The following is a 22,198-nucleotide window of genomic DNA, read 5'->3' as shown; positions in this document are numbered from 1 at the left end:
ATCTTGGCCAGGTCGCAGTTGCAAATGAGAACTTGGTTCTCAACTAGCCTACCTGGTTAAATAAAGGTGAAATAAAAATAAAAATAAAAAAAAAATACAAACAGCCACTGCAATGCTTCACATTGTATTTGTTCAACCTGGCAACTAGAGAACTGCCAGATTCAAGGCTGTGCTTAGATCTTTTCACATCCTGATGTGATTGGTCAAAAGACATTTGTAAAAAAAAAAAATTATAATCCCAGAATTGGGCTGTCTGTAAGCGCAGCCGATCCTAACTTGGTGACTTAAGTGGTGGGAGGAGTCATTGCTTGGTGGTAACCACAGCCATTTCTTAGACTAAACCAACTGATTGCATTTGTATTTTATTGGTCTCACTGTATATAACAAACATGTTGCATAAAGAAACCGTAATTCAAGTGATGTAAGGACAAGTAAGCAAATGACATTTAAGCACATGGAAATACTTCCATAACAGCTTCAAGATATCCTATCTTTTAGTAGTCACACAATGAGAGTCTTTCTGCAACAATATGGAATAGGTACATCAATGTGCAAAGTAATACATAACACTTTGGAATCATTTGCAGTGGAAGCAAAGTAAGCAGTATTATGGTCATGTCTTCAGCTGTGCATACAAAAACAATTATTACTTTACCAAAGGATGGAAATTGCAAAGGCACTCGAGTCAAGTTACAACTATACTGAACAAAAAAAATAATGTGTTGGTTTCATGAGCTGAATTGAAAGATCCCAGAAATGTTCCAGTCGCACAAAAAGCTGATTTTGATTTTTTGTACAAATTTGTTTACCGGTACATCCCTGTTAGTGAGCATTTCTCCTTTCCAAGATAATCCATACACCTAACAGGTGTGGCATATCAAGAAGCTGATTAAAGAGCATGATCATTACATCAGTGCACCTTGTGCTGGGGACAATAAAAGGCCATGAGTATGTCTTTAACAAAGCCCTTTCGTGGGGGGAAAAACTAATTCTGATTGACTCCCAGGCCCACCCGTGCCTGCAGTCATGTGAAATCCATAGATTAGGGCCTAATTTAAATTAACTGATTACCTCCTATGAACTGTAACTCAGTAAAATGTTTGAAGTTGTTGCATGTTGCATTTATATTTTGTTCAGTACAAAAGTATCTGGTTGTCACAATTAGTTTGACAGGAGGAACTTCTACTCCCACAACTACCAGTGATTCAATTCAGAATGATAAACCTCTTGATCAACAGAAACTGCTTTGGACACCACTCATTTCAGGATTCTGTTTTAGAAATTGAGGCACAACAAATGACAGAAAATGGTCCACACTAATTCTGCTGTAGGATGAACAAAATGATTTCAATAGATGATTAAGCAGGTTTTTATAAATGTTGGGTGTGGCTGATCATTGAGCCCTGGGGAACCCCTCCCCCGGGGTGGCTTCTAAAAGGTGAACCTCCGGCTGCTGGCATGGCCCACTTTGTCCAGGTTGGGGTTACAGGCAAACTGGATCATGGGAGGCGGTCCGCACAGGAGGATGAGAGTGTCGTCTCCAGGGGGTGGAAGGTGGTCCCTCACCATGTCTTCACTGATGAAGCCTTGGCTGTACTCCCACTCTGATGAGCAAAAAGACATTAAAGTATAAGTCACTCCGGACCAGACAAGATTCTTACTTCTTAGCGTTCTCAATCTTTGAACCGTCTGTTCAGCCTTTTAAAATGTTTTTTATTGACACTTCAACAGGGCAAACAAACATTAATTTGCCTATATTAGATCATGTTCATTGAAACATAATAGAAGTTATGGGCATCTCTTACCCTCAGGAGCCCTGTCCAGGGTGAACCACAGCTTGAATCGGGTTGGGTGATTAGCTGCGATCTCCTCCAACTCTGGTCGAAGCAAGATGTCTTTCTCAGTCTGAGGGAGAATAGGATAGAGAAGGGATTAGAACTACTAGCCCATGTTAGAACATTAGATTCAATCCAGATGAAGAAAGTGGCATAAACTCACCTGGTTGGCAAAGAGCAGGTGACACACAGTCTGGTCCTGGGGATCCTTCATTATAGCTGTGATGATCTGCAGCATGGGAGTGATTCCTGAGGGAACAGGAGCCAATAGAACACATGTCAACCCATCACAGGTGGCCATTCTGCCATGTACAGATTGAGCATGGCTTTTGTTTTACCAGTCCCTCCTGCGATCATGCCCACTTGCTTGGAGGTTTTGATCACAGGCTCCGCCTTTTTTTCTGCCTTGATGGCAAAAGCCCCTGTTGAAACACCCAGTAAACAAATCAACTTAGTAAAGGAGTGGTTTGCATGCACTTCTTCACCATTGACCTAGCTCAGAGCAGTGACAACTAAACACTTTAGAAACAGATTGTCAGCCAAGGACTAAATATACATAACAGGATATTACGTGATAGTTGTCCCTGTATCTACCACACAGTGGCAATGTCGGGCAAATGGGACGACTCACCGTTTCCTTGGTAGACTAGCAGGCCGCTGGGCCCTCTGAAATCAATGGTGTCGCCAATCCGGAGGCTCTCCAAGTACTGACTCATCTTCCCACCTTCAGGAAATTTTGGATTAACATTCTTGTAGTAAATCTGGGAAGCAGGAAGAAATTTGTTGGGAAAACTGGTTGAGATTGAATTATAGTACTGAGAAAGCGTCTTCGATGATTTGTGTACCTTGACTACCAGGTCTACAAAGCCTACGTCGTCGTCACTAGACACAGGTGTGTACGGTCTGACCACCAGGACTCCATCTGGCTTGGCAGACAGGTATATGTGTTGCCCTGGGAACAAAAACACAGTCAAAGTATGGTGGCCACTTAAATGAAGAGTCAAACAGATACATTTTTATAGACTGCTCAAAAAAATAGACTGCTCAAAAAAATAAAGGGAACACTTAAACACAATGTAACTCCAAGTCAATCACACTTCTGTGAAATCAAACTGTCCACTTAGAAAGCAACACTGATTGACAATAAATTTCACATGCTGTTGTGCTAATGGAATAGACAACAGGTGGAAATTATAGGCAATTAGCAAGACACCCCCAATAAAGGAGTGGTTCTGCAGGTGATAACCAGACCACTTCTCAGTTCCAATGCTTCCTGGCTGATGTTTTGGTCACTTTTGAATGCTGGAGGTGCTTTCACTCTAGTTGTAGCATGAGACTGAGTCTACAACCCACACAAGTGGCTCAGATATTGATGTGCCATCCTGGATGAGCTGCACTGCGAGCTGTGGCAAGAAGGTTTGCCAGGTCTGTCAGCGTAGTGTCCAGAGCATGGAGGCACTACCAGGAGACAGGCCAGTACATCAGGAGAAGTGGAAGAGGCCGTAGGAGGGCAACAACCCAGCAGCAGGACCGCTACCTCTGCCTTTGTGCAAGGAGGAGCAGGAGGAGCACTGCCAGAGCCCTGCAAAATGACCTCCAGCAGGCCACAAATGTGCATGTGTCTGCTCAAACGGTCAGAAACAGACTCCATGAGGGTGGTATGAGGACCCGACGTCCACAGGTGGGGGTTCTGCTTTCAGCCGAACACTGTGCAGGACGTTTGGCATTTGCCAGAGAACACCAAGATTGGCAAATTTGCCTCTGGCACCCTGTGCTCTTCACAGATGAAAGCAGGTCATCCTCCAGCATGACCGGTTTGGCGGTGGGTCAGTCATGGTGTGGAATGGCATTTCTTTAGGGGGGGAGGGGGTGGGGGGGGGCGCACACAGCCCTCCATGTGCTCACCAAAGGTAGCCTGACTGCCGTTAGGTATCGGGATGAGATCCTCAGACCCCTTGTGAGACCATATGCTGGTGCAGTTGGCCCTGGGTTCCTCCTAATGCAAGACCTCATGTGGCTGGAGTGTGTCAGCAGTTCCTGCAAGAGGAAGGCATTGATGCTATGGACTGGCCTGCCCGTTCCCCAGACCTGAATCCAATTGAGCACATCATGTCTGGCTCCATCCACCAACGCTACACCAGACTGTCCAGGAGTTGGCGGATGCTTTAGTCCAGGTCTTGGAGGAGATCCCTCAGGAGACAATCCGCGACCTCATCAGGAGCATGCCCAGGCGTTGTAGGGAGGTCATACAGGCATGTGGAGGCCACACACACTACTGAGCCTAATTTTGACTTGTTTTAAGGACATTACATCAAAGTTGGGTCAGCCTGTAGTGTGGTTTTCCACTTTAAATTTTGAGTGTGACTCCAAATCCAGACCTCCATGGGTTGATAAATTTGATTTCCATTGATCATTTGTGCGATTGTTGTCAGCACATTCAACTATGTAAAGAAAAAAGTATTTAATAAGAATATTTCATTCAGATTTTTATTTTTTTAAATTTTATTTCACCTTTATTTAACCAGGTAGGCTAGTTGAGAACAAGTTCTCATTTGCAACTGCGACCTGGCCAAGATAAAGCATAGCAGTGTGAACAGACACAGAGTTACACATGGAGTAAACAATTAACAAGTCAATAACACAGTAGAAAAAAAGGGGAGTCTATATACAATGTGTGCAAAAGGCATGAGGAGGTAGGCGAATAATTACAATATTGCAGATTAACACTGGAGTGATAAATGATCAGATGATCGTGTACAGGTAGAGATATTGGTGTGCAAAAGAGCAGAAAAGTAAATAAATAAAAACTGTGGGGATGAGGTAGGTGAAAATGGGTGGGCTATTTACCAATAGATTATGTACAGCTGCAGCGATCGGTTAGACATTTACATTTAAGTCATTTAGCAGACGCTCTTATCCAGAGCGACTTACAAATTGGTGCATTCACCTTATGACATCCAGTGGAACAGCCACTTTACAATAGTGCATCTAAATCTTTTAGGGGGGGGGGGTGAGAAGGATTACTTATCCTATCCTAGGTATTCCTTAAAGAGGTGGGGTTTCAGGTGTCTGGTTAGCTGATGTTTGAAGTTGGTGAGGGAGATAAGTCTCCAACTTCAGCGATTTTTGCAATTCGTTCCAGTCACAGGCAGCAGAGTACTGGAACGAAAGGCGGCCGAATGAGGTGTTGGCTTTAGGGATGATCAGTGAGATACACCTGCTGGAGCTCGTGCTACGGATGGGTGTTGCCATCGTGACCAGTGAACTGAGATAAGGCGGAGCTTTACCTAGCATGGCCTTGTAGATGACCTGGAGCCAGTGGGTCTGGAGACGAATATGTAGCGAGGGCCAGCCGACTAGAGCATACAAAAGTCGCAGTGGTGGGTAGTATAAGGTGCTTTAGTGACAAAACGGATGGCACTGTGATAAACTGCATCCAGTTTGCTGAGTAGAGTGTTAGAAGCGATTTTGTAGATGACGTCGCCGAAGTCGAGGATCGGTAGGATAGTCAGTTTTACTAGGGTAAGCTTGGCAGCGTGAGTGAAGGAGGCTTTGTTGCGGAATAGAAAGCCGACTCTTGATTTGATTTTCGATTGGAGATGTTTGATATGGGTCTGGAAGGAGAGTTTCCAGTCTAGCCAAACACCTAGGTACTTATAGGTGTCCACATATTCAAGGTCGGAACCATCCAGTGTGGTGATGCTAGTCGGGCATGCGGGTGCAGGCAGCGATCGGTTGAAAAGCATGCATTTGGTTTTACTAGCGTTTAAGAGCAGTTGGAGGCCACGGAAGGAGTGTTGTATGGCATTGAAGCTCGTTTGGAGGTTAGATAGCACAGTGTCCAATGACGGGCCGAAAGTATATAGAATGGTGTCGTCTGCGTAGAGGTGGATCAGGGAATCGCCCACAGCAAGACCAACATCATTGATATATACAGAGAAAAGAGTCGGCCCGAGAATTGAACCCTGTGGCACCCCCATAGAGACTGCCAGAGGACCGGACAGCATGCCCTCCGATTTGACACACTGAACTCCGTCTGCAAAGTAATTGGTGAACCAGGCAAGGCAGTCATCCGAAAAACCGAGGCTACTGAGTCTGCAGATAAGAATCTGGTGATTGACAGAGTCGAAAGCCTTGGCAAGGTCGATGAAGACGGCTGCACAGTACTGTCTTTTATCGATGGCGGTTATGATGTCGTTTAGTACCTTGAGTGTGGCTGAGGTGCACCCGTGACCGGCTCGGAAACCAGATTGCATAGCGGAGAAGGTACGGTGGGATTCGAGATGGTCAGTGACCTGTTTGTTGACTTGGCTTTCGAAGACCTTAGGCAGGGCAGAATGGATATAGGTCTGTAACAGTTTGGGTCCAGGGTGTCTCCCCCTTTGAAGAGGGGGATGACTGCAGCAGCTTTCCAATCCTTGGGGATCTCAGACGATATGAAAGAGAGGTTGAACAGGCTGGTAATAGGGGTTGCGACAATGGCGGCGGATAGTTTCAGAAATAGAGGGTCCAGATTGTCAAGCCCAGCTGATTTATACGGGTCCAGGTTTTGCAGCTCTTTCAGAACATCTGTTATCTGGATTTGGGTAAAGGAGAACCTGGAGAGGCTTGGGCGAGGAGCTCCGGGGGGGCCGGAGCTGTTGGCCGAGGTAGGAGTAGCCAGGCGGAAAGCATGGCCAGCCGTTGTGAAATGCTTGTTGAGGTTTTCGATAAGCATGGATTTGTCGGTGGTGACCGTGTTCCCTAGCCTCAGTGCAGTGGGCAGATGGGAGGAGGTGCTCTTGTTCTCCATGGACTTCAGTGTCCCAGAACTTTTTGGAGTTGGAGCTACAGGATGCAAACTTCTGCCTGAAGAAGCTGGCCTTAGCTTTCCTGACTGACTGCGTGTATTGGTTCCTGACTTCCCTGAACAGTTGCATATCGCGGGGACTGTTCGATGCTATTGCAGTCCGCCACAGGATGTTTGTGCTGGTCGAGGGCAGTCAGGTCTGGAGTGAACCAAGGGCTGTATCTGTTCTTAGTTCTGCATTTTTTGAACGGAGCATGCTTATCTAAAATGGTGAGGAAGTTACTCTTAAAGAATGACCAGGCATCCTCAACTGACGGGATGAGGTGAATGTCATTCCAGGATATCCGGGCCAGGTCGATTAGAAAGGCCTGCTCACAGAAGTGTTTTAGGGAGCGTTTGACAGTGATGAGGGGTGGTCGTTTGACTGCGGCACCGTAGCGGATACAGGCAATGAGGCAGTGGTCGCTGAGATCCTGGTTGAAGACAGCGGAGGTGTATTTGGAGGGCCAGTTGGTCAGGATGACGTCTATGAGGGTGCCCTTGCTTACAGAGTTAGGGTTGTACCTGGTGGGTTCCTTGATGATTTGTGTGAGATTGAGGGCATCTAGCTTAGATTGTAGGACTGCCGGGGTGTTAAGCATATCCCAGTTTAGGTCACCTAACAGAACAAACTCTGAAGCTAGATGGGGGGCAATCAATTCACAAATGGTGTCCAGGGCACAGCTGGGAGCTGAGGGGGGTCGGTAGCAGGCGGCAACAGTGAGTGACTTATTTCTGGAGAGAGTAATTTTCAGAATTAGTAGTTCGAACTGTTTGGGTATGGACCTGGAAGGTATGACATTACTTTGCAGGCTCTCCCCCTTTGGCAGTTCTATCTTGACGGAAGATGTTATAGTTGGGTATGGAAATCTCTGAATTTGGCCTTCCTGAGCCAGGATTCAGACACGGCAAGGACATCAGGGTTAGCAGAGTGTGCTAAAGCAGTGAGTAAAACAAACTTAGGGAGGAGGCTTCTGATGTTGACATGCATGAAACCAAGGCTTTTTCGATCACAGAAGTCAACAAATGAGGGTGCCTGGGGACATGCAGGGCCTGGGTTTACCTACACATCACCCGCGGAACAGAGGAGGAGTAGTATGAGGGTGCGGCTAAAGGCTATCAAAACTGGTCGCCTAGAGCGTTGGGGACAGAATAAGAGGAGCAGGTTTCTGGGCATGGTCGAATATATTAAGGGCATAATGCGCAGACAGGGGTATGGTGGGGTGCGGGTACGGCGGAGGTAAGCCCAGGCACTGGGTGATGAGAGAGGTTTTATCTCTGGACATGCTGGTTGTAATGGGTGAGGTCACCGCATATGTGGGAGGTGGGACAAAGGAGGTATCAGGGGTATGAGGAGTGGGACTAGGGGCTCCATTGTGAACTAAAACAATGATAACTAACCTGAGCAACAGTATACAAGGCATATTGACATTTGAGAAGAGACATACAGCGAGGCATACAGTAGTCACAGGTGTTGAATTGGGAAAGCTAGCTAAAACAGTGGGTGAGACAACAGCTAATCAGCTTGCATAACAACAGCAGGTAAAATGGCATTGACTAGGCAACGGGGCCAACAGATAAAACAAACAAGCAGAATGGAGTACCGTGATTAATGGACAGTCCAGCGTGCATCAGCTATGTAGCCAAGTGATCAGAGTCCAGGGGCAGCGGTGGATGGGGCAGGGGGGCTGGACTGGCGAGTGTTATCCAGGTTAAAAAAAACGAACAATGACTAAATAGCTTGTAGCAAGTTAGCTGGTTAGCTTCTGGAGGTTCTTGAGTGTGTTCTAAAAATAAAAAATAATAGCGATTCCGTATCACATTGGGTGAGGCAGGTTTCCGGAAGGTATAAACAAATTTTTAAAATCGGGAAGAGATAGAAAGTACATATGGGCCACTGCGATGCAGACGGTTGGCAGGCCTGTGCTAACAAGCTAACAGATTAGCAGGCCGGGGTAAACAAGGTAGTAGTTAGCGAACCTGGGCTAAACAAGCTAGCAGTTAGCATGCCGAATTAGCAAGCAAGGAGATAGCGAGGGCTAGAGAGTTAGCCTTTGGAGGACGTTGCGATGGGGTGAGTCCGTTTATTCCTCTTCATGCAGTGACATCGATAGACCGGTCGTGGGTCCGGGTATAGAAGCCCAGGAGTATGCTAGGAACACAGGAGCTCTGGCCGGGCTAGCTTCAAGCTACGTGGGTGGAAACGCTAGCCAGGAGTAATCAACCAGGGTTGCGGTTTAGCTCGATAGCTAGTTTTGAAAATCCAGCTGAAAAAAATGTTTCCGTTTGCGGAGGGAATCCGGGGATAAATAAATAGGTCTGTTATGCTCTGGTTAGCGTCGCGTTGTTCGAACTGGCGAGAGCTTTCCGAGCTAAAGGTTAGCTGATGACCGATTAGCTGAAGACCGCTAGCATAGCTGGTGGTTAGCTGGCTAGCTTCAGTTGAGGGGTTCCGGTTCTGAAGTAAAAATAAATACTTTAGGAAAAGTAGCTACATTGGGTGAGGCGGATTGCAGGAGAGTATTTGGAAGCTTAGGTTTAGCAAAAATGTTTAAGATATGCAAAGAAAAATATCTAAAACGAAAAAGAGACGATATTTACAGATATTTACAGAGAGACGATAGACGACTTACTTACGCCATCTTGGATCCATCCATCTAGGATGTTATATTTTAGTGTTCCCTTTCTTTTTTTGAGCAGTGTATGATTTCAGATTCAGACCAGGATTACATTCAATTTTATACTATAGTCTAATAGTGTTTTTATACAAATGCCGAAATCATCAATTGAATGTACTCACCAATGGGTAGCCCAAGGACATGATCATTCTCCCGCAGGGCAAAACGGAATTTCCTTGTGTCATGACTGATGATCTGTGAGAACACAGAATTTCACAGCTCCAGAAACACTGACATGATACAGATCCCTCAAACACAACTCTGGACCTCAGTTACGTGTTTTTTCATTGTTTCCCTCTAATCAGGGCTATATTTAGACCTGGGACACCAGGTGTATGCAATTAATTCTCAATTAGAACAGAAAACAAGCAGGCTCCAGACCTCATAGGGTAAGAGTGATGGTCGCTTCGCTTTAGGAAACTAGCAGTATTTTTATTTTGTCTTATTACATACAGCCGGGAGGAACTATTGGATATAAGAGCAACGTCAACTCACCAACAATACGACTTTCCCGAAACGGAGTCTCTGTTTGGATCACCACCCAGGACAATGGATCGGATCCCAGTAGGCGACCCAAAACAACAGCGCCGCAGAAAGGGCAGACGGAGCGGTCTAGTGGTCAGGCTCCGTAGATGGGCACGTCGCTCACGAGTATACTACTCACTAATGTCCAGTCTCTTGACAACAAGGTAGACGAAATCCGAGCAAGGGTTGCCTTCCAGAGAGACAGAGATTGTAACGTTCTTTGTTTCACGGAAACATGGCTCACTCGGGATACGTTAGAGTCGGTACAGCCACCCGGTTTCTTCACACATCGCGCCAACCGAAACAAGCATCTCTCCGGTAAGAAGAAGGGCAGGGGTGTATGCCGTATGATTAACGAGTTGTGGTGTGATCATAACAACATACAGGAACTCAAGTCCTTTTGTTCGCCTGACCTAGAATTCCTTACAATCAAATGCCGACCGCATTGTCTCCCAAGAGAATTCTCTTCGATTATAATCACAGCCATGATTATAATCAAGGACAACAACCACAACCAAGCCACTGCTTGTTCACCCCGCTATCATCCAGATGGCGAGGTCAGTACAGCTGCATCGAAGCAGGGACCGAGAGACTGAAAAACAGCTTCTAACTCAAGGCCATCAGACTATTAAACAGCCATCACTAACATTGAGTGGCTGCTGCCAACATACTGACGCAACTCTAGCCACTTTAATAATGGAAGAAATTTAATAAATGTATCACTTGCCACTTTATACAATGTTTACATACCCACTCATCTCATATGTATATACTGTACTCTATACCATCTACTGCATCTTGCCTATGCTGTTCGGCCATCACTCATACATATATTTGTTATGTACATATTCTTATTCATTCCTTTACACTTGTGTGTATAAGGTAGTTGTGAAATTGTTAGATTACGTGTTAGATATTACTGCACAGTCGGAACTAGAAGCACAAGCATTTCACTACACTTGCATTAACATCTGCTAAACATGTATGTGACCAATAACATTTGATTACCCCTGATATAGATAAACCACACACTTGACTGACTCTTAGCCTTGATCCACAGTTGCAGTCTGTACAAGAACAATGACTTCAAACTATAATCCAGACTGTTTGCATATTGACCTCTGCACTAAATGGAGAAACCAGTCTGTAGCAATGCAGCAGCTGCCCAGCCCAAGTCCTTAAGGGCTTGTGACACAGACCAGTCTTAACATATTTGTTTAGTCTTTGTGAAGTTCCTGTAATGGTAAGGGGCATTTCCACAGTAACAGAGTGATGCTGAGACTCAAACAAAACAACTATTACAAAGTTAAACAAAGCATAGAACTCAGTGCAGATTCAACGCTTGGTAACAGAATGACAGTTAGTGCGATCATTATGTTACCAAACACTGCATCTGCACTGATCAAGTAAATTTGTTTCTTGGGTGTGGAACTTGTTAAAAGTAGTCACTTTACATAGTTGTATGGTTTGATTCACTTTGCAATCATTAGTTTTTAATTTGACATACATTTTTAGTGAAAAATCTGAGTCTGAACATCACTCTGTTTCATGGAATCCCTAAGTCTTCCTAGAACAGCTCTGGGCATCCCAGATCAAACATGTCTTCTGTAGTCACAATTGTTACTCATTATTTCTTAGTCCAACTTGTTTCATTCACTATATTATATTAATAATGTGAACATGCTTTCACCACACTACAGTAATAATAAGCTGATCACAACACTGAATTCATACCTCTTTATCTATCAGCTTTAATGCATATTTGATGTTGGGGTCCTCTAGAGTGATGGCAGGTTTCTTCTTTGAGAGGAAGAGGCTCAGGATGAGGTTGATGATGTTGTCGATACTGCTCCGAATGAGCTGTGGAGATGGGAAAGGAAGGTTTGCCTTTTCAGTCAAAGTTACTGTGGAAATAAGGATGTTGATCTTTACAATGTTGAACATTGCAAAGACTGCTGCCATGATTGGGAGGGGGAAATTACAGACCTACCAACATGTCATCAAAAAAAACAGGTGTTTAACAGTCACTAGGATATACCCTATTTTTGTACTGATATGCAATGCATCAGTCAGTGTGCAATTACACCTAACTTTACATAAATAGTTTAGTCATTATGGATAGGCGCAATGCTTCCCTAGGAGAGTGGTCATGTCAGAGGAACTTTCCCCAAGCAGCATAAGGCATTGCATCTTAGTGCAAGAAGCGTTACTACAAGCCTTTGTTCGATTCAAGGCTGTATCACATCTGACCGTGATTGGAGTCCCATAGGCCTGCGCACAATTGGCCCAGCGTCGTCCGGGTTTGTCCTTCAGTGTAAATAATACATTTGTTCTTCACCGACTTGCCTAATTAAAAAAAGGTTATATTAAGAAAATTGGACCAAACTGCTGCGCTCACAGCTGTTCGATAGCTAGTAGCTTGCTAACTTAACGACAGGGTAACTTAGAGCCACAGTGGCGTGCGCTCCTTTGACACATGTGCAGATATCTCCATGCTTGCTATTTTGATCAGAAATTAACCCGAGTGTCAATCACGTAAACTAGGTAGCTAACTTCCTAGCTCCATAACAAATAAACCACTGCGAATAGAGAGGGTTAGTTGGCAAGTTGCATTATAAGCTAGCTTCTAGCTTAACGCCCAAACATCTCAATAATCAAAGCGTTTGCTTTGCCTCTTATCAAGTTAGCTAGTTACAATGACAGTTTACTATATACACCATATGACTTACTACAATTACGATGGATTGCAAACATGATGGTTCACGACGAAGATATGTTACTAGCTACACTGTAGTCTACAGTACTAGTTAGCCAACCATAACTACTAGCTAACTTGCTACTGTTCGCTATAGATTCCACCTTGTGCACTGTCAAATCGCAAAACTGTAGCTGAGCCTAAGCAATGTAAAAAAAATACAATATTTAGCTAGCTGGCAACTAATATTTACCCCAATGATGTAAGAGAGCATCTTGTTTTTGGCACCTAACAAGGCAACAGCGAAACGTATGTTCTCGGAGGACAAACTGTCAAAGTACTGACTCCGACCGAGGCTTTCAAGGCAGCTGGGAACTCGAAAAAAGGTCAAATCATGACGTAGGTGATTTTCAGGTCGGAAGGCCGGAGTTCAAGAAAGAGGCCCGAATTCCGAGTTGGATGACCGTTCAAAAATATTTTTTCCCACTCTGTTTAAAAAAAACGCAATTTCCCAGTTGTCTTGAACCCACTGAAGTCGTAAGACGGAGACTTTTGAGTTCCCATTTGTTTTGAACGCGTCATAAGTAATTAGCGCTTAACTTCTGCAGTTCGAAACACGCTTTTCAAAATAAGAGTCCATGCACGCCCCATGACTTTACATGAAAACTGCTTTGATCATGCCTGTGGCTACAATGAATGAATTCGCGTTTGATGCTGAATAGCCATTGTAAATGGCAATTCCGCCACTTTTCAACCTTGTATTCGTTATCTTCAGCACCAAACTAGACCTACATGTGAATATGATCTGTCATGTTAAAAAGATGAGAACCAAGGTCGTAAGAAATGCTTCTCAGTGACATCACCGTGTAGGATTAAAAGTAAAAAGAAACGGCGATTTTTCAAGACCTGCAACGAGTTTCTAGCCAGAGGGTATGTTCTTTCTCCCCAAGTCACCACGAATCTCATAGTGTTTGAAATCAGTGTTTTAAAAATGTTTTAACTTTTGTTGATGTCATCTGGTAGAACTTTGAACTATTTGTTTTCTACAGAACATAGAAATACACAGTTTTCACATATTTAGACACTGGTATTGTGCTGGAGATAATGAACAGGTGGTTGAAAAGTGGTGGAATTGCCATTTAAGCTATGTTGATGAATTTGATGGAAATTTCCAATGATTCTATCCTACAGATATGTATGGAGCCAATTGATATATTAGTCCAGTCCAGTACATGGCAGGAAAGACTCGTGTATATCAGGGCCTTTAAAAGTCAATGGATGGCCTGGGCTGATATAGAGTGCACTGCATGCATTTAGAAAACTATGCAAGCAAATTATGATAAATAGTACACTTATAAAGGTTTTAATCGAATTGTTTGAATTAAATAGTATGTGTTACCTGATACTTTGATGGACAAGCCACCATTCTAACAGAGGGACAGCAGTAACAACATTCATACTTCACTCCAAATGCCCAAGTCTTCGTAGTGAAGAATATCATGCAGAAATCATTGTATAAAAACGGTCTTGTGTCTCCATCTTGTGGAGAGAGCTGTGATATGCAAGGTCTTCGTAGGGTTGGGTAGGTTACTTTCTAAATGTCAGCCATTACAGTTACTAGTTACCTGTCCAAAATTGTAGTAACATGACTTTTGGATTACTCAAACACAGTGACGTTATCTGATTTACTTTCAGTAACTTCTGGATTATTTTACCCTTAAAAGGCATTAGAAGAAAACAATTATCCATCAAACGCATTTGGAGTGTCATCATGGTGGTCACTGACTTGTGGTCAGATTCGCTCAGGTGGAACAAACTTAAACTTGTGCCTTTTTTCAATGTTGAATTGAATGTCATTGAGAAAACAGAAAGGTGTAATAATGTTTTTTCTCCTTGTTAACATCCTTTCTGAATTTAAAAGTGATCCAAGAAGTCATCTCTCATCTGATTACAATATTTTAGTTGGTAACCTAACTGATTAAAGTTTTTTTAATGTAATCAGATTACATAAAAAACTCTGACGGCAGGAGCCAAGAATATACTCTGTGATTTTGTCAACTACAGAGGAGTAGACTAGAGTGGCTCAGAGGTTAAGGCTGGTGTCCCAGGTTTATTATAGTTGACTTATTACAGTTGAGTTACACTGAGTGTACAAAACATTAAGAACACCTTTCTTGTATTGAATTGCATGTTGACTCCATTGCTTCCCCTCTCAGAACCTAGGCAAACGACACTTGAATTCAACACTGGGTGAACAGGGAGTACAGGAGGGTGCTGGATACACACCCCTGGGGGACCCCGTGTAGAGGATCTGTGTTGCCTACCCTCACCACCTGGAGTCGGCCCGTCAGGAAATATAGGACCCAGTTGCACAGAGAGGAGTTCAGACTCTGAGCTTAGTGACATCTTGAAACAAGTGGGGACGACAGGCTGGGATAGGGAGAGTATGAAAATGTCCATAAAAGAGCCAGCTGGTCTGTGCATGCTCTGAACTAGGCAATATGATATAAGCCTTCGCTAGAATGGCAATGGTTGTTAAGAAAAGCATTGTTAAGAATTGTTCTTGAACCTTCAACATAGAAATGCTACCAAAAATAATTTACAGAAACTCGTTATAAATGATCAAGTCATCCATGATTCACCAAATTACATTTTGAAAGAAGAAGCTAAATGTTTTAAGTATATGTTTTCTTTATAATAATATACAACAATTGCTTGAAACAATTGAACATTATGAAACATCAAAGATACCAGGCCCGGTCTTCATAGCAGACTTCTATATAAATGCCAGGATTACTTTCATTTTGGTGAATCTCTTATACAATGGGTTAAAGTTGTGTAAAGCAACCCCAGATGTCAAATAGTAAATCATGGTTACTTCTCAGAAAGTATTGAGCTTTTAAGAGGAGTAAAACAAAGCTGTCCGTTGTCTCCATATCTATTTAATATGGCCATTAAAATGATAGCTATAAAAATGAGATCCAACAAGAACATCAAGGGGTTAGAAATCCAGGGGACAAAACAAGAGTGTCGATATATGCCGACGACTCAAGTTTTTTCTTATGTTTTTCTTATGTTCGCAATCTGGATTCCTGAAGATCTTGATCACTTTTCTAGCCTCTCTGGACTAAAACCTAATTATGACCATATTATGTATTGGATCGTTAAAAGACACCGTGTTTACACTACCCTGTAGTTTATGGAGAAATCATTGATTAACACATTGATTAACTCTTTGGTCCTATCACAGTTTATTTACTTATTAATGGCACTGCCTACTCCAGATGAATCGTTTTTTAAATTGTAATATTACATTTTATTTGGAATGCTAAGCCAGACAAAATTAAACATCCCTATTTATATAATGAATATGAGTTTGTGGGGGCTAAAATGATTAAATATTAAAGCTTGAAACCTCTTACTAAAAGCTTCACTCATACATAAGTTATACTAAAACCAAATGCTTCTCCAGTAGATTATTAAGAAAGGCTCATCCTTTGTTCTCAAATGGACTTTTTGCCTTCATATAGATGACAACTTCTCATTACCGACTAATTGAAAATGACATTTTGTTTAAAGTATCACCCTTTCTTAAACAAGCCATACAAAGATGGTTACAATTTTATCCTCCAGAAAATATTACAACAAATGTTATAGTTAAACTCCAATATACTGATTAATCAAAAATCAAAAATTCTTTATGGAGAAAAAAAGTATTATATTTATTAATGATATTATGAATAGAAACGGTGGGTTTATGTCACATATGCAGCTATCGAAAATATATGGGAATGTCTGCTCAATCAACATTTACAACCAACTGATTGTAGCATTACCACACAAATGGCAAGTGGAAAAGGGAGAAGGTAGGGAACTTATTTGCCTGTCAAATATTAAAGATACAAATTGGCTGAGTTTCATTTGAAGATACATTTTTTTGACATCTGCGCCGTACAGGTTGAAAAAATAAATGGGAAGAGATTTTCGATGTACAGATTCCATGGTACATGAACTGGTACAGAAAACAACACTTGAGTAAACACTTAGAGTTTTTACATTTAAATTATTATATACAATTCTTGCCACCAACAGAATTCTATATATATGGTGCATACAACAATCTCAGCTCTGTAGATTTTGCTGCGAAGAGACAGAATCAAACGATCATTCATTCTAGTATTGCCCCTATGTAGCTTGTTTCTGGTCACAGGTTCAGGAATGGTTCAAAAAAATTGCTTATGTTTGGTAATGCATTATTGTTATGTGATTGCTTTATATAAAGGTCACATGTACAGTATGTAAAATGTATATGCAAAATGTGTATGTAAAATATATATGTAAAATGTATATGTAAAATGTATATGCAAAATGTGTATGTAAAATATATATGCAAAATGTGTATGTAAAATATATATGTAAAATGTGTATGTAAAATATATATGTAAAATGTATATGTAAAATATATATGTAAAATGTATATGTAAAATGTATATGCAAAATGTGTATGTAAAATGTATATGCAAAATGTATATGTAAAATGTATATGCAAAATGTGTATGTAAAATATATATGCAAAATGTGTATGTAAAATATATATGTAAAATGTACATGTAAAATATATATGCAAAATGTGTATGTAAAATATATATGCAAAATGTGTATGTAAAATGTATTTTTATTTGTTTATTTTTTTATTTCACCTTTATTTAACCAGGTAGGCTAGTTGAGAACAAGTTCTCATTTGCAACTGCGACCTGGCCAAGATAAAGCATAGCAGTGTGAACAGACAACACAGAGTTACACATGTTGTAAACAATTAACAAGTCAATAACACAGTAGAAAAAAAGGGGAGTCTATATACAATGTGTGCAAAAGGCATGAGGAGGTAGGCGAATAATTACAATATTGCAGATTAACACTGGAGTGATAAATGATCAGATGATCATGTACAGGTAGAGATATTGGTGTGCAAAAGAGCATAAAAGTAAATAAATAAAAACTGTGGGGATGAGGTAGGTGAAAATGGGTGGGCTATTTACCAATAGATTATGTACAGCTGCAGCGATCGGTTAGCTGCTCAGATAGCTGATGTTTGAAGTTGGTAAGGGAGATAAAAGTCTCCAACTTCAGCGATTTTTGCAATTCGTTCCAGTCACAGGCAGCAGAGTACTGGAAGGAAAGGCGGCCGAATGAGGTGTTGGCTTTAGGGATGATCAGTGAGATACACCTGCTGGAGCGCGTGCTACGGATGGGTGTTGCCATCGTGACCAGTGAACTGAGATAAGGCGGAGCTTTACCTAGCATGGCCTTGTAGATGACCTGGAGCCAGTGGGTCTGGCGACGAATATGTAGCGAGGGCCAGCCGACTAGAGCATACAAGTCGCAGTGGTGGGTAGCATAAGGTGCTTTAGTGACAAAACGGATGGCACTGTGATAAACTGCATCCAGTTTGCTGAGTAGAGTGTTGGAAGCGATTTTGTAGATGACATCGCCAAAGTCGAGGATCGGTAGGATAGTCAGTTTTACTAGGGTAAGCTTGGCAGCGTGAGTGAAGGAGGCTTTGTTGCGGAATAGAAAGCCGACTCTTGATTTGATTTTCGATTGGAGATGTTTGATATGGCCTGTCAACTATGTGTCTGTCTATCCCTGTTCTCTCCTCTCTGCACAGACCATACAAACGCTCCACACCGCGTGGCCGCGGCCACCCTAATCTGGTGGTCCCAGCGCGCACGACCCACGTGGAGTTCCACGTCTCCGGTAGCCTCTGGAACTGCCGATCTGCGGCCAACAAGGCAGAGTTCATCTCAGCCTATGCCTCCCTCCAGTCCCTCGACTTCTTGGCACTGACGGAAACATGGATCACCACAGATAACACTGCTACTCCTACTGCTCTCTCTTCGTCCGCCCACGTGTTCTCGCACACCCCGAGAGCTTCTGGTCAGCGGGGTGGTGGCACCAGGATCCTCATCTCTCCCAAGTGGTCATTCTCTCTTTCTCCCCTTACCCATCTGTCTATCGCCTCCTTTGAATTCCATGCTGTCACAGTTACCAGCCCTTTCAAGCTTAACATCCTTATCATTTATCGCCCTCCAGGTCCCCTCGGAGAGTTCATCAATGAGCTTGATGTCTTGATAAGCTCCTTTCCTGAGGACGGCTCACCTCTCACAGTTCTGGGCGACTTTAACCTCCCCACGTCTACCTTTGACTCATTCCTCTCTGCCTCCTTCTTTCCACTCCTCTCCTCTTTTGACCTCACCCTCTCACCTTCCCCCCCTACTCACAAGGCAGGCAATACGCTCGACCTCATCTTTACTAGATGCTGTTCTTCCACTAACCTCATTGCAACTCCCTCCAAGTCTCCGACCACTACCTTGTATCCTTTTCCCTCTCGCTCTCATCCAACACTTCCCACACTGCCCCTACTCGGATGGTATCGCGCCGTCCCAACCTTCGCTCTCTCTCCCCGCTACTCTCTCCTCTTCCATCCTATCATCTCTTCCCTCTGCTCAAACCTTCTCCAACCTATCTCCTGATTCTGCCTCCTCAACCCTCCTCTCCTCCCTTTCTGCATCCTTTGACTCTCTATGTCCCCTATCTTCCAGGCCGGCTCGGTCCTCCCCTCCCGCTCCGTGGCTCGACGACTCATTGCGAGCTCACAGAACAGGGCTCCGGGCAGCCGAGCGGAAATGGAGGAAAACTCGCCTCCCTGCGGACCTGGCATCCTTTCACTCCCTCCTCTCTACATTTTCCTCCTCTGTCTCTGCTGCTAAAGCCACTTTCTACCACTCTAAATTCCAAGCATCTGCCTCTAACCCTAGGAAGCTCTTTGCCACCTTCTCCTCCCTCCTGAATCCTCCTCCCCCCCCCCTCCTCCCTCTCTGCAGATGACTTCGTCAACCATTTTGAAAAGAAGGTCGACAACATCCGATCCTCGTTTGCTAAGTCAAACGACACCGCTGGTTCTGCTCACACTGCCCTACCCTGTGCTCTGACCTCTTTCTCCCCTCTCTCTCCAGATGAAATCTCGCGTCTTGTGACGGCCGGCCGCCCAACAACCTGCCCGCTCGACCCTATCCCCTCCTCTCTTCTCCAGACCATTTCCGGAGACCTTCTCCCTTACCTCACCTCGCTCATCAACTCATCCCTGACCGCTGGCTACGTCCCTTCCGTCTTCAAGAGAGCGAGAGTTGCACCCCTTCTGAAAAAACCTACACTCGATCCCTCCGATGTCAACAACTACAGACCAGTATCCCTTCTGTCTTTTCTCTCCAAAACTCTTGAACGTGCCGTCCTTGGCCAGCTCTCCCGCTATCTCTCTCAGAATGACCTTCTTGATCCAAATCAGTCAGGTTTCAAGACTAGTCATTCAACTGAGACTGCTCTTCTCTGTATCACGGAGGCGCTCCGCACTGCTAAAGCTAACTCTCTCTCCTCTGCTCTCATCCTTCTAGACCTATCGGCTGCCTTCGATACTGTGAACCATCAGATCCTCCTCTCCACCCTCTCCGAGTTGGGCATCTCCGGCGCGGCCCACGCTTGGATTGCGTCCTACCTGACAGGTCGCTCCTACCAGGTGGCGTGGCGAGAATCTGTCTCCTCACCACGCGCTCTCACCACTGGTGTCCCCCAGGGCTCTGTTCTAGGCCCTCTCCTATTCTCGCTATACACCAAGTCACTTGGCTCTGTCATAACCTCACATGGTCTCTCCTATCATTGCTATGCAGACGACACACAATTAATCTTCTCCTTTCCCCCTTCTGATGACCAGGTGGCGAATCGCATCTCTGCATGTCTGGCAGACATATCAGTGTGGATGACGGATCACCACCTCAAGCTGAACCTCGGCAAGACGGAGCTGCTCTTCCTCCCGGGGAAGGACTGCCCGTTCCATGATCTCGCCATCACGGTTGACAACTCCATTGTGTCCTCCTCCCAGAGCGCTAAGAACCTTGGCGTGATCCTGGACAACACCCTGTCGTTCTCAACTAACATCAAGGCGGTGGCCCGTTCCTGTAGGTTCATGCTCTACAACATCCGCAGAGTACGACCCTGCCTCACACAGGAAGCGGCGCAGGTCCTAATCCAGGCACTTGTCATCTCCCGTCTGGATTACTGCAACTCGCTGTTGGCTGGGCTCCCTGCCTGTGCCATTAAACCCCTACAACTCATCCAGAACGCCGCAGCCCGTCTGGTGTTCAACCTTCCCAAGTTCTCTCACGTCACCCCGCTCATCCGCTCTCTCCACTGGCTTCCAGTTGAAGCTCGCATCCGCTACAAGACCATGGTGCTTGCCTACGGAGCTGTGAGGGGAACGGCACCTCAGTACCTCCAGGCTCTGATCAGGCCCTACACCCAAACAAGGGCACTGAGTTCATCCACCTCTGGCCTGCTCGCCTCCCTACCACTGAGGAAGTACAGTTCCCGCTCAGCCCAGTCAAAACTGTTCGCTGCTCTGGCTCCCCAATGGTGGAACACACTCCCTCACGACGCCAGGACAGCGGAGTCAATCACCACCTTCCGGAGACACCTGAAACCCCACCTCTTTAAGGAATACCTAGGATAGGATAAAGTAATCCTTCTCACCCCCCTTAAAAGATTTAGATGCACTATTGTAAAGTGGCTGTTCCACTGGATGTAATAAGGTGAATGCACCAATTTGTAAGTCGCTCTGGATAAGAGCGTCTGCTAAATGACTTAAATGTAAATGTAATATGGGTCTGGAAGGAGAGTTTGCAGTCTAGCCAGACACCTAGGTACTTATAGGTGTCCACATATTCAAGGTCGGAACCATCCAGTGTGGTGATGCTAGTCGGGCATGCGGGTGCAGGCAGCGATCGGTTGAAAAGCATGCATTTGGTTTTACTAGCATTTAAGAGCAGTTGGAGGCCACGGAAGGAGTGTTGTATGGCATTGAATCTCGTTTGGAGGTTAGATAGCACAGTGTCCAAGGACGGGCCGAAAGTATATAGAATGGTGTCGTCTGCGTAGAGGTGGATCAGGGAATCGCCCGCAGCAAGACCAACATCATTGATATATACAGAGAAAAGAGTCGGCCCAAGAATTGAACCCTGTGGCACCCCCATAGAGACTGCCAGAGGACCGGACAGCATGCCCTCCGATTTGACACACTGAACTCTGTCTGCAAAGTAATTGGTGAACCAGGCAAGGCAGTCATCCGAAAAACCGAGGCTACTGAGTCTGCCGATAAGAATCTGGTGATTGACAGAGTCGAAAGCCTTGGCAAGGTCGATGAAGACGGCTGCACAGTACTGTCTTTTATCGATGGCGGTTATGATGTCGTTTAGTACCTTGAGTGTGGCTGAGGTGCACCCGTGACCGGCTCGGAAACCAGATTGCATAGCGGAGAAGGTACGGTGGGATTCGAGATGGTCAGTGACCCGTTTGTTGACTTGGCTTTCGAAGACCTTAGATAGGCAGGGCAGAATGGATATAGGTCTGTAACAGTTTGGGTCCAGGGTGTCTCCCCCTTTGAAGAGGGGGATGACTGCAGCAGCTTTCCAATCCTTGGGGATCTCAGACGATATGAAAGAGAGGTTGAACAGGCTGGTAATAGGGGTTGCGACAATGGCGGCGGATAGTTTCAGAAATAGAGGGTCCAGATTGTCAAGCCCAGCTG

The 22,198-nt window shown here is 44.4% G+C and overlaps 1 protein-coding gene across 1 annotated transcript; it reads right to left on the bottom strand.

Annotated features, from left to right (window-relative positions):
• Window positions 1-346: 346 nt before the first annotated feature.
• LOC118366364 (NADH-cytochrome b5 reductase 3-like) lies at window positions 347-12,971 on the bottom strand. The gene is made up of 9 exons (XM_035748978.1): window positions 12,815-12,971; window positions 11,601-11,726; window positions 9,464-9,536; window positions 2,681-2,787; window positions 2,467-2,596; window positions 2,174-2,257; window positions 1,999-2,084; window positions 1,806-1,905; window positions 347-1,604 (listed from the first exon to the last, which is right to left on the bottom strand). The coding sequence occupies exons 1-9, from the start codon at window positions 12,833-12,835 to the stop codon at window positions 1,432-1,434; spliced, it is 900 nt and encodes a 299-aa protein (XP_035604871.1). The 5' UTR covers window positions 12,836-12,971; the 3' UTR covers window positions 347-1,431.
• Window positions 12,972-22,198: the final 9,227 nt, after the last annotated feature.

This window comes from Oncorhynchus keta, chromosome 33 (genome assembly GCF_023373465.1).
Source record: "Oncorhynchus keta strain PuntledgeMale-10-30-2019 chromosome 33, Oket_V2, whole genome shotgun sequence".
Taxonomy (NCBI): Eukaryota; Metazoa; Chordata; class Actinopteri; order Salmoniformes; family Salmonidae; genus Oncorhynchus; species Oncorhynchus keta.
Note: the sequence above shows the minus strand (reverse complement) of the source record. Positions and strands in the feature narration are given on the sequence as shown.